The 13,573-nt window shown below is 39.7% G+C and overlaps 1 protein-coding gene across 3 annotated transcripts in view; it reads right to left on the reverse strand.

The window, feature by feature from the left end:
* Positions 1-13,573, reverse strand: part of LOC104693332 (E3 SUMO-protein ligase ZNF451-like) — a 36,477-nt gene that overhangs the window by 12,793 nt on the left and 10,111 nt on the right. For all 3 annotated transcript variants that reach the window (XM_039569135.1, XM_039569136.1, XM_019289373.3), the window contains exons 7-12: positions 12,638-12,764; positions 11,107-11,260; positions 9,036-9,183; positions 6,863-8,514; positions 5,641-5,775; positions 1,025-1,155 (exon numbers count right to left, since the gene is read on the reverse strand). In XM_039569135.1, the coding sequence (XP_039425069.1) occupies positions 1,025-1,155; positions 5,641-5,775; positions 6,863-8,514; positions 9,036-9,183; positions 11,107-11,260; positions 12,638-12,764 (2,347 nt within the window). The remainder of the gene's footprint in view (positions 1-1,024; positions 1,156-5,640; positions 5,776-6,862; positions 8,515-9,035; positions 9,184-11,106; positions 11,261-12,637; positions 12,765-13,573) is intronic.

Raw genomic sequence — 13,573 nt, forward strand, 5'->3', positions numbered from 1 at the left:
TCTACAGCAATTTATTCCTGCTTTTATGATCCAAGCCACATTATACCACTGTGAAAGGCACTGTTTCAAAAGCTGGATGCTCATTTCTTCTCTGTGTACAGTAGATGCAGGCAATGGCTACCAGAACAGTACAGATGGAGTATGGAATAAATTCCTAAAAAGCAGCATTTTAGAACTGTCTCCACATAAAAGAAGTCATCTGTGCAGAGCATTTTAAGAGTAACACAAAAAGCATAATGAAACATAAAACCACTGTGGCAAAAATGTGTTTATATAATTAGATAGCTAGTAATTTTATCTAACTGATAAAGCACTATATGGCTTCAAGCTGCATCAGGGGAGGTTTACATTTCCACTGAAATGGTTGCCAAGCATTGGAACAGGCTGCCCAGAGAAGCAGTGGAGTCACCATCCCTGGAAGTGTTCAAAAATCATGTGGATATGGCACTTAATGACGGTGGTAGTGCTGGGTTGACGGCTGGACTTGATGATCTTGAAGGTCTTTTCCAACCTGAACAATTTATGATTCTACTTTAGGAACACAAGTCCCCACGGCATCCCAGATTCCCGTCCCTCACCTGCACATCCCCAACCCTGCCAAAGCCCAAGGTCTACTGAATAAAGGCACTGCTCTTTGGCAGCTCAACAGAGTCTGTGAAACTGGCACCCATTCAACTCCATTGTGAAGATGGCTCGAGATTTGGGCTACTTGAAGAGAGACAAAGGAGTTACAATCACTCTTGAACAGAAACTGTAAGAAGTACAGGTTTTTTACTCTTCATTCCCTAACCAGCTCCCTCCCCTTCCACAACAGACTGTTGTCCTATTTGGGCTGATTTTTAAATAACTTCTCGACCATCTGTCTCCACTCAATCCAGGTTTATCATTCTTTATAGTGGACACAGAAGTCTCATGGAAAGAATCTAAAAATGTAATCTGCAATCAGTACTTAACATCAGTAGCAGATACCGTCTGCCACCCTCCTCTGGGTACAGGACAATAAAGCAAGCGTGCCCTAACTTACATGAACACAGAGAGCAAAGTCTGCTGCTTCTCTTCTGGTACTGCAACGTGGATGAAGAAAGAAACATCCAATCCTCTTAAGATAATTGTAAATTTTGCAATGCACTGGAGGCTTCCAGTTGCTGTATCCTCCTGTACAGTGAAGAGGAATAATATTAATAATAATAAAAACCAAACATGAAAAACAAACAAACCGTGGATTTGGGCAGAAATGCCTCTATGAATTAAGAATGCAAGAAGGCAAAAGCAAATAAAACTGTCTTCAAAGACAGAATTCATGTTGACCAATGTGAAAGCTAAGAAAAACATATAACCAAAATTCCCCAACCCTCTTGTTCTTTAGAAAGAAGGCAAAACAAAGTAGCTAGCCTGATACTACTCATTCAATTTTGTAAGATTTTTTTTCTTGCAAATCCTGACTTATCTTCTGGATATCATATGCTTTTAGACACAATGATGTGTTTTTTCTCCAGTTTGAAGTCCAGTTATGGTTAATGTGCAGAATCATAAGAGCTCTGGAAACAGTACAAGTAACAGAAATGCTTCTCTTAGGGAAACCTGTACTACAGGAGTAACAGTCAACATGCACTGTAACTGCCTGACACACCACGTCAGAACTCATTAAAAAGCGGATCCAAGAACTGGAGGAACAGATGAAACAATGACAGAGTCCTGACAAACCCTTGGATGCAGTCAAGGATAAGCAAAATGAGGCTACAACTGGGAAAAAAGTGCAGGAATTTTCTAAACAGTATGTTAGGCATATAGTTACTGGCTGAGAAAATAGCTGGATAATAAAGATGAGCTGAGTAAAGTGTCTGCTACAGACAAAACCAGTACTAGACTGAAACAAGTTGCAAGGGAAAGAAGCAGGAAGTCTCTCAAGAGAGGGAAAACCAGAGGAGCCTGCACCATAAAAATACATATGACACCATAAAAAGGCAAGCAAATGGAAGGACAATTTGATCAGAGTGACCAAGAATTTTGTAACATTCCAATGGCTAAGAAATAATGGGTCTATATTGCATTATCTGCTAGATGATAGAGTGGCTGGATGTGAGAAAAGATTTTGAATGGGAAATGAAAGCAGTCATAGATGGCACTCCATGTGAGGACATGGAAAACCAATGCTCAAGTAAACAGGCTGCAGAGGATGGTTTATGCCAACATGTCCACCTGCAGTCTGACAAAGAAAAGCATTTCTCAGTAGATTTCTCCTGTTCCCTCCTGACTCTGCTTTTCAGCCTAATGGCAAGAAGATGATATCGAGAATGATCTCAAAGATTTATTAAGAGTCTACACAGAAATGATTTAGTGGTATCTGTCCATGAGAAAAAAATGCTATTTGCAAGTTCCCATCCACTGTGATAGCCCTCAGTCACTGCTATTTGGGAAAGACTTGTAATCGCCAGCCCTGTTTTTTGGCTGCATAAATGTACAACATAAGCATTTTACCAGGGCAGCTGAAAACAATGACAGACCTGCATTCATTCAGTCTGTTAGCTCACAAATGGATGAAAGACAACTGAGTATCTGAAGACAGAAACAATACAGTCCAGACAATACAATGGAGGAACTCAAAGCAAAGCTAAGGCTATACTACAAACAGGAATAATAGAAATAATGCAGATATATCATATAAAAATAATAACTAAAATTTCAGAAATGTCATTTGGGAAATGCAGGAAAAAATGATGCTGTATTTTCACAGGTTAAGCAAACGAGAACAGCATGCCTCAACTAACTATGCAAACTATTATTATGAGAGGGTACCTACAATACTAGATCCAGATGTGCCTGGGAGCCTTAGTGTTCCCAGGCTCAAAACCAATATAGTTGACACCAATAAACTGGTAAATGTTTCTCTCAGATGAATATGACCCATTTTATTCACAAGTAACTCTTTAGCATATCTTTTTAGTTCACATGCTTCAGGGGCCATTCCCATGAGGCAGCCTGCATGCAGCAAACCCATTTGGAAGTAAGGAACTGAGTGGTGCTGATATGGGCTGTGCTGTGCCATCAGGCACCTGTGTTTGGAACATCTCTGGGCACAGAGTCTTACCCAGCCCAAAGGTACCTTTGGGTAAGAGTATTGTACTAGTAGGGGTTCCTAATGATACACCAGTAACACTATGGTTATACTATGATTAGTTCTTTCTCTTAAGTCAGAGAACAGAAGTTTCTGACAATACAGCTCAGACATCCCTAGGTTCGACCAACTTTTTCTTAATGAATCAAACCCAGGTTTTAACCTTGGAAAACAGTAACAGCACAGAAGACCTTGTCACAGCAAACAAGCTTAAGTCAACTAATGACAAATTAGTTTTGAGTAAATTAGATAGAATAAAAAGTATGACTGAAAGCCAGCATCTGAATTCATGTGGAGAAATTCTTCTTTACTAAATAATTCTTCATAAAACCCAGATATAGCCAGATATTTCTTCCAGTCAGATTCCTAATAGTTTCTAATCAGTAGAAAAGTTTTTCCAAGGCGAAGTAGATTGAGTGAATAACTGCAGAAATAAACAAGCCTTCAGCAATTAAAAACTACAACCAAACCCCAAATCACAACAGAATTCAAGGAGTGCACAGGTGAAGTGAAATCTGCCCAGATGTTCAAGCTGGGCAAAGCTTTAAAAAAGATAGTAAGAACAACCAACAGGTTATTCAAGCATATAGAAAAGAGAATGTACATAAATGAAGCAACCAAGCAGCATAGATGAAATAGAAATCTAGGACCAATAGGTGTAATATGGAAAGTGTAAGATATCTTTTATCTTGTTTATCTTATGAGACCCAACCTGGACTATTGTGACTAGTGCTGGTATCCCCAGTATAAGAAGGACATAGAACTGTTGGAGCAAGTCCAGAGGAGGGTCAGGAAGTTGATAAGAGGACAGCTGATAAGAGCACCAGCCTTATGAAGACAGGCTGAGAAAGTTGGAGCCGTTCAGCCTGGAGAAAAGGTTGTGTGGAGACCTCACAGCAACCTTCCAGTATTTCAAGGGGCCTCAGGGAAGCCAGAGAGGGACTCTTTGTCAGGAACTGTAAGAGGACTGGACAAGGAGTAACTGGTACAAACGGAAAGAGGAGAAATTTAGGTTAGATATTAGAATGAAAGTTTGTACTGTGAGGATGGTTAGACACTGGAACAGGTTACTCAGGGAGGTCTTGGATGTCTCAACCCCAGCAGTGTTACAAGCCAGGTTGATAAGGCCTTGAGTAACCTGGTCTAGTGGGAGGTGTCCCTGGCCACGGCAGGGGGGTTGGGATGAGATGATCTCTAAGGTCCATTCCAATCCCTTAACATTCTATGATTTAAAACCCCCAATTCAGTACTTTCTGCAGCTTGCATGTGTACAGGAATGCTGTTACAGAAAGGCCAAAGGTAATGACAATACAGGTAGGCGATACAGAAGTAATACTGGAGTAGAACACAAAACTTAGGAGAATAACTTGCTTTAACAGGGAAGATCAGAGGATTTGTCCCTAAAACTCCTAACAAGCAGATACCAGATTACAGGTCCAGGAGCACAGATGACTGTTTGAATCCCTAACACTTTACATTAATGGCCATACTTGGTTTGCCTTCATCAGCTAACTGGAAAATCTGTTTCTAAGGGGGGAAAAAAAAGTGAGCCAGGCATCAATAGGCCTTTCTGTCCAACCTGAGCAGCTGACAACTCTCATCTTTCAGAGTATTCTTGATTGTCTTCCATGGGAAGAGATAATCAAAAACACTTAGCAAGGAAGTGCAGTGCTACAGTACGTACTAAGTGTAAAACATACCCGACCTACAAATCTGGTGAGATGACACCTGTGTTTCAGGCCATAAATATTCTTAAACTATGCCTTATCTACACTTTAGTGAAGAAATCAATGTACCACAGACAAAAAAAATTATAAAGGCAGATACAGAGAAAACTGGTAGAAAAAGCATGTGGTGGACAAGAAGTTGGTTCAATAACAGTCAGATAAGCAAAAGTATCAAGTTAAAAGGATGCTACTGGCAGACTTTGCAAAACAGTATGATCTTTAAGGTCCTTTCAACCGAAACCATTCTATCATTCTATGAAACTCATGGCAATGTGAGTTCCATCAATCACCGGTATCTTCAAGATGGGATGTACACCTATTGTTGTACAGGATGACAAAGGTCACCCTTTAAAGAACAAGCCAGAGACAGAACAAAATTAAAAATGTAAGAATGCAAAATCATACCTTCTGGAACTAAAAAAACCAAATCAAAACAAAAAATCACAGCCTTATGAGAAGGACTTAGGAGTTAAAATAATCTCTGAGTATTATGGCTGTTCTGATAATTATGAAAATATGATACAGCTTAAGTAAGTTCACGATGGAAGCCAGAAAGACTCCTAAACAGTTCCACAATTCTGGAACAATATTCTAAAAGGAATAATAGGAGCAGTGGAGGTTTAGACTGAGTTTGAAAAGTTTAAGAACATTTCTGTTACACGGTGCCTGTGACACTGCGACTTTAAAAGCTCTAGTGGCTACTTGCTCCTGTTCTTCATTCTCTCAGATTCAAGGAATCTCTGCTCAAGTACATGTGTAGACTTGTTAATCTTTTAATTTCCTCCAAACGTTTTTTACCTTGAAAACCCCAGATAAATGTCCCTTGGTTCAGGTTAGCTGGCAGCTGTGTGAAAAAGCTTCCCCAGTTGTCCAGGTCCACCAACACAATATGAGTCATAGTACTCAGGTAGTCAAGATCAGGAAGTTCACCATCTTCAATGGGATAAAAAGGACAAATTTAAAATCATGTGACTTTCTGGTCAACCAACATGCTTTTGAAAATTCTTGCCTTCATATAAGTAAGTGAAAAGTTACCAGGAAAGTTACAAAACACGATGTTATTTGGTGACTGCATAGATTTTAAAATCAACTGAAGTAGCATTTAATAACACACTAATTAGAGAGAAGACCAGAGTCTGGCTATATGATGGTATAGACCTTGACAGTTTTCTGGAAAGCACAGAAAGCTGTTGTCCTGTTATTTTAATAACTCATTTAATATTCAACTGTGCACCCTCGACTATGGCAAGTCTCTGTGCCATTCAATTGCTTGCATGCATAAAAACACATAAAATGTTTAGATGTGCACTTTTTGCTATACTTCTAACATAAATGTCAACCTCTTAATCAAAAGCACTATGACACCACTAGTAATTAAGAAACACTTCCAATTTCTGAACACAAGGTACACCTTCAGCCTTCTCAATGTCATTCTTAGAAGTGATAATGAACTTGAAAAAAAAATTGCATGCTTGAGGAAAAAAACAATACATACTGGGAATATAAATTCTCAGCTGATACTGCTTTTTGGCAAGCTAAGAAAGCTGTGATGATGGTGATATAACAGGACTGCCCACACAGAAAGCACTAACAGGTTCATAAATATTTATATATATAAAGAAGACAAGTTTCTTTTGAATGTGTATGATAGATCATTTTTACACTTCTAGGCGTTAGATCCCTAACTGGGGCATCCTTGATAGTCCTCTTCCTTTTATAACACCAAATTATGCCCCCAAATAATTTGAAAATCAAATGTTTGAGTCTCAGGATTCTTACATCTGCCTGTTTGTTTTTTTCCAAGACTTCATACATGTGGCATATAACAATACATTGTGGAGTCTGAGGTTTGGAAATTCAAGTACTGAGAATTCAGTATTTGAGAAATAACAAGTACTAAATTCTGAGCTCATTTATAGACTGGATGTAACTAAATGGTATGTGACATGCACTGACAATGAAACAGAGTGTGTTAAGGACAGCAATACTTTTCTAATGTTGAAAGAAATTTTCCACATACTTTCACTAAGTTCTTCAGACTGTTCTGAGTCCTCATTTTTTATTTTCTTTCCCTCTACTGGGCCCTGAAGAGGAGACAACTGTGGTCTGTCCTGAGTTTTGGATGGAGATGCTTGAAATCGTTGCCTGTGAGGTTTTCTGAGCACACAAGCCCCACTTGCTGCAAACTTGAATACTGTGTCTTCTGATTCTGACGCAAGACTTGATAGATCAGGTTTCTGCAAGAAGCAGTGTTTCCCATGATAGTGCTGATGCGCGCTATGAAGATCATCAAAGTTTTTGTTGCATGCAGCACATCTAACAACATACATCTCTCCCTTAGGTTTCACTGACGTGTGACTCTTGAGATGACTGTTCAAATCAGCAATATTCTGTGCCGTTGCAGAACACAAGCAGCATCGAAACCATAAGTTTCCTTTTTGCAGCATGGCTTTCTGACAATTCTCATAATCGTTCCTCCTGTTTATTTTGGAGATGTATGTTGTCCGGCAACCACAGGTTAAAAGGTCTCCTTGTTCAACTGGGAGGAAGTCCTCATCCTTTTTTATTGATAGTTCCATCTGCTCAGGCACAAATGTATAGTCCACACTATGAATCTCCTTGTAATGGATTAGAAATTCTTCTTCTGTGTCGAAGAAGAGATTACCACAAAGGCCACAGAAGTATTTAGTCTGTATCTCCTGATTATGATGCTCTTGGAAGTGCCGCTGTAGTGTTCCTACTTTCCGAAAATGACTTCTGCATAAGCCGCACGAGTACCTGTGAAATGCGTGGCTTTCTAAGGACATGCAATGTTGTTTAATGCTCTCTTCAGACTCAAACATCTCCTCACAAATGCGGCACTGCCATTTTCCCACAACAGGACCACTTTCAGGGGAGAGTTCCACAGGGCTGGAAATGCAGTCTTTATCTTCACCTGCAGAAATGCTCACTGCGTCAGAAGCAGATGGCATAGGTTCATCTTCTACAGCTTCCTGCTCATAATAGTAACTATGTCCACCATGAAATTCAGTTACGTGTCCCATAATATCCTCTTCTCTTAGATCTACAGAGCACGCTCTGCACCAGAGAAGAAAATTAGTCAAGTGTGCTCCTCCATGGAATCGACTCATATGCAGGCGGATAATGCTTGAGTTTTCAGCCAGCTTTCCGCACACAGCACACTTGTGACAGATCCTATTTGCTGATAAAATGTGCTTTTCTACTGACTCTTCTGTAAAAAACTTTTGAAGGCATTCACAAAACCAGGCTTTTACTTTGCAAGCACTACCTTGACTTTGGTTTGCTACTTTATCTTCACTTTTATCTTTTAAATAACTCTTCCGTTTTGAAGGAGTAGACCCCATTTCACTGGTGGACTCACTTGGAGTCAAATGTCTTTTAAGCAGTGGTCTTGACCGATCCACAATGTGGCACAAATGGGACTGATTTTTATGTTTTCCACTGACATGGCAGAACATCAAGATGGACTCTTCCAGTGTACTAAAAACTCTAATGTTATGTTGAGTGGTTTGTTTATGCTGGGTCATCTGATTCTTATCAGCAAACAGCTCATCACAGTTCTCACAGTGACCTTTTGTTTTAAATATCTCTGCAACCTGGGAGATGCTTTTCTTTGACAGCGCCATAGGCCCAGAATTATGACAACGTGTTCTAGAATGGATTAAAAACATGAAGAGGTTATATCACAACCTGAAACATTTTTAAACTTTCAGATATACTCGAAATATTACCTAGTAGCCACAGCAATACAGGGAAACAGCGTCCTCTATGTACTTTAACCCACCTACTAGCGTGCCAACAAAACCATGCAACTAGATGCAATGTATCTAGTCTCTGACATTTGAAGAGAATTAGGTGCTAATTTCCAAAGCTAGAACTTCGATTGATGCTTATGTTGTTGACTGCATTTTCAAAATCAGCTCAGAAATAGTGGAACAGAGACCAACTTTTGTTGTTTTGTTACAGAAAATCAAAAAGGATCCTGACATTGATCAGCTTTCTGCAGTGTGGGGTAAAGCTAAGGGGGCAGGCTTTTGATTGTTTATTCAGGAAGTCAACATTCAGATGGTCCTAGCTGCCCTGAAATCCACTAGTACCACAAAAAGCACGTCTGGGTATCTGTCATTGATCTACGGATGTTCACATTATAAAGACAACTGCCCTACACAAACCTGAAATGAGCCGTTAATTCCATATGTGAGCGCAGTATCTTGAAGCAGGACATACACTTCACCTGGAAGGAGACCTCTTTGCACAGAGATATCAAGAGGTTCTTTGCAAAGGATGGAAAAGGTACTGGATGGCCAGACTTCACTGCATCTGTAAAATGGAATGGTAGAAAGTGCAACCACACATTGGAGTTTTTCCATAGAATTTCAGCTCTCTGATGACATAATTACTATTGTTACTTGTTTGTCACAGGGTTCAGAAAGCAAGTTAACAAGTGTCAGCTGAGCTACAGTAACTGTGCAATGGAAGCTGTAACTGAATCCTGAATTTTTTAAACTTCTGTAACTATCTTATACCTGAATCTGTTTGCATCTTGCTTTTTCATAGTTGGTGACTGACTTTACTTCCCTTTTCCTCCTTCTACAGTGCCAGGTCAGTATCTCTCTTAGGAAGGGTCTTCCCTTCTTCTCCTCCACCTATTACCAGCTTACTTAAGTCTACTCTTAACACATACAATTTTAAGCCATACAGCATTTTTTTTTAAAAAGCACACAATTTATTTAACAAGTTCCCATATACTCTGACCATCTCTTTCTTTCCCATGCTTAATGTTAATTCTTAAATTTTTAGATGGAGAACTTGCTGTTGTTCTGAGTATATGCTCCACATGTAACTTCCGGTACCAGTAGTATAAGAAAACTCTCTTGAAAAGAGAATGGGAAATGGTTTATGGATTAGATACTGTTCATGTTCTGCACCTTAGCAGGCAAATTCTCTTTGATTTTTCTGTTTAGTAAGATATGACGATCAGCAGGCAGTAATTTGAGGTTATGCCTTTTAGCTAACTTCACTGGCCATGATGATAATTATTAATCATGAAGCCTTACTAACGCAACGTAAAAAATGGAGGCCTCAAGTTTTTGTTCTGAGTTTGGCACTCTCCATCTAAAGAAGAAAACACTAACTTGTGCTTTTAATCTTTTCAAAGAAACAGCTCACCATTAATCTTTTTTAAAACCTATGACCTGAATTTAAAAGCATCTGCAGTCATCACATTCAGAATTAATAACCTATTTGAGAATAAAAGTACATTAGAGTGACAAAGCACAAGGGAAACTATAACCATGCAGCTGATTGTCACTTCACTACATGAAAGCAGCAGTACTAACTCGACCTTCAGGGGATTCCTTCAAAGCCTGCCTTTTCTGTACATTTCCTGCAGCCACTCAGGGGGAGGGCAGAAGTCGAAGATTAACTTACTAAGATGAGAAATACCTGAATGAATCCTTTCGGCCATGTAGGCTTATTCAGAGAGCTACAATGTCTAAAATATGGCTATTTAGCAGTTTAGCTAACACTGAAGTAAATGCTTTAATGCCTATTGCTTATGTCAGGAAAAAAAAGCCAGTACAGCTATGTTGGGCATTAACCCTGTTTGCAATGACCAGATCTTTCCTCTAGACTCTATTCATGGTTCAGGATGTTGCCAGCTCACAAATAACCAGTATTTCAGCCTTCAGCAACCATGCAGTCCGTAGAAGCCATCAGACGGGCAGCGATGTTCCAGCTCAGCACTCAAAATTTGCAATTATATGGAGAAGAAATTTTCACAGGTCTTTGCCATCAGGAATTCAAAGGACACTGACAAGAAAAACAGCCTCCAAGCTCACTACAGACAGTAGAGTAAGGAGAAGGAACACAACAGCCACTCTGACTGGAATTGAAAAAGAAATTTATGTGTTTTGTCTAAGTCTCTATCAACATGCTAAATGTAAACTTATTCAGGAAAGTAGTTTCACGGAGTCACTGGAGGATGAGAAGCTTATATGAAAGACTCAACAGCATCTCATTATAGGAAGTGTGATAGAGGAATCATTTCTACACAAAAATATGAATTTCAAAGCATCACATTTAAGATCTTAAAAGAAAAGTAAGAATTCATTAATAACAAACTTCAAAACCTTAACCTATTTTGGGCAGCACAAAAATGTAAGTCACCTCCTATCTTAAGGATGAATTATCAAAAAAAAAAATTAAAGGCAGTACACTTAGTATCACTTAGTAGCAACATACCACTCGGTTCAGAAACCTGGAGGAAGTGGTTCTCTTGTGACATATGCTGCAAACACTCTTCTCTTTTGGTGAAAAGGAGGAAGCAGTTTGGGCATGCAAAGCACTGAATATGCTGTGGAGGAATACCTTTTTTATGCCCATCATTTTCATTTAGCTGGAAGAGAAAATTATCTGCTTAGGAAAAAAATTAAGACAAGAAACCAGTTCCAGTTCTCATGTCCTCCCACTCCTCTCTAATTTCTGTGTTAGTATTTTCACTTTTAGGTTGTCAGCTACCACATCAGTATTTATCTACAGCCTACCCCCCTCTGCACTTCAGCTCACAAGACACTAGGAACTGGCCAAAGTACCACTGTCAAAGCCAGCTACTCATCCACACTTACTACACCATCAACTTCTCCATCCCCTTCCTGCACCACTGGGAGCAAGCATCTTCCCAGGGACTATGGGCTCCAGCAACTCTTAGCCATTTCCTCTACCCAGGCTCTCAGATAAAGCTCCCTCTGTCAATAAAGCAGCTCTTTTACCTCATGTCAGTTCTTCCCTAATCTTGCTAACCTTTAACTCCCCAAAATGCTGCTCCTCAGAGTAGCCTGAAAGGTCTGTGACTTTTGTAGAAGTCAATTCCTTTCACCTGCTTTGCCTTCTACATCAACTTCAGAGCTCTGCCTTCAGGGCAAAAATCCTTTAGTTCTCCTTCTGATATTTTTGCTTCCTTCTTTCTGTATCACTGCAAGAATCTTCATTATATGCTTAGAGTTTTGACTAGGATTATCTCCCTTACACAAAGTAATCCCATCTTCTCGCTGTCTGCAAGAGACACTCAGTGCCTTCCCCCTACCTTGGCTGCTTCTCCTGCTAATGTCCCTGGACACATCAGAGGCACAGAACTCTGAAGCAATGGAAAAAGAGCAGGGGACAAACTACGATGCAATCTTTCAGCTTGTCAGGTATGACTACATATCAAGAGTTATTACTACAAGCGAAATTTAGTCTGGTTTTCAGAATGTCTAAAACTGAGTGTCCAAATTTAATGTGGCTTTTGGAGACTAGGAGAGAATATTTGTTATCAAAACACCCAACTTTGAAAATGCTATCCATTATCCAACTGAACACCAGACTGCTTAAATAAAACCCCCATCTCCTTTCTGCTGCTTCTCTTCACTGTCACTTATTTCATCCTAAATTCTTGCCTTTACCTTTCAGAGTTTTGGAAATGCAAAAAAGGGGAATACCTATTGACAACACCAATAGATGGACAAGAGGCTCAAGACAGAACTGTGGTCCTCCTGAAAGCATACCAAAACATAGAACCTAAAGGTCAGATCTAAAGGGAATACTGTCAGGCTACACCAGGTGTTTGAAACACAGCAGAATAAGAAAAAACTATCTTGAAGTAAAAGAGAGGGAAGACAAAGAGGGTTAAAAAAGAAACCCAACAAAAAACCCCACCAAAAATCAATACATAATTTTAAGTCTTAAACCCTCTACTACATTCAATCAGGCGAGTTACTTATCCTTATGATCTTGCCTTAGATAAAAGATGATCACTGTACTGCTGAGAGGTTGAAAATCTTTCGCAGCATATCACACAGGCAACAGCATTATGTGGGGGTCCATGTAATGTGACTGTTGGGTCACAAGGAGAATGATCAAACCTGAAGAAGAAACAATTAGCAAACTAGTCCCCTCTAAATAGTCAAATAGCTTTTTTTTATGGGAAAAATTCTGTCCTTTGAAGCTATCGGACAAAACCCCTATCTAACCAACCTAAACTGTAAAAATTCCTTACTTCCCCTATCGTGAACTGTTATCAGCTGAAGTATCCTGAAGTATAGCTGAAGTATGTTCTGCAGCCTACCTGTTAAAATGGCCACTCTGGAGAGAAATCATACTGCTTTTAAGAGAACTACATAGACACTTTTATAATTTATTTATTTTTACCTCCCTGTACTAGTTCTGGTTGGGATGGAGTTAATTTTTGTAGCAGCTTGTACGGTTGTTGTGTTTTGGATTTATGAACAACAGTGTTGATAGCACAGATAAGTTTTAGTTATTACTGAGCAGTGCTTGCACAGTGTCAAGGTCTTCTCTGTTTTTCAGCCTGTCCCACCAGCAAGGAGATGTTGGGAGATACAGCTGGGACAGCTGACCTCAACTGGCGAAAGGGACATCCCATAGCATAAGACATCATGCTCAGAAATAAAAACTGGGTGGAGGAGGAAGGGGAGACAGTTGGGAAGACAAATGCCATCACTCCAAGTAACCATCATGTGTGATAGAGCTCTGCCTGTTGATTCCTTATTTTGCTTTGCATGTGCATGCAGCTTTTGCTTTACTTATTAAACTGCTTTTACCTCAGCCCAGTCTTCTCACTTTTACCCTTCCCTCTTCCACATCCCACTAGGGTGAGTGAGCAGCTGTGTGGGGCTGAGCTGCCTATGGGGGTTAACCCATGACATTCCCT

This window comes from Corvus cornix, chromosome 3, assembly GCF_000738735.6.
Source record: "Corvus cornix cornix isolate S_Up_H32 chromosome 3, ASM73873v5, whole genome shotgun sequence".
NCBI classification, from domain to species: domain Eukaryota; kingdom Metazoa; phylum Chordata; class Aves; order Passeriformes; family Corvidae; genus Corvus; species Corvus cornix.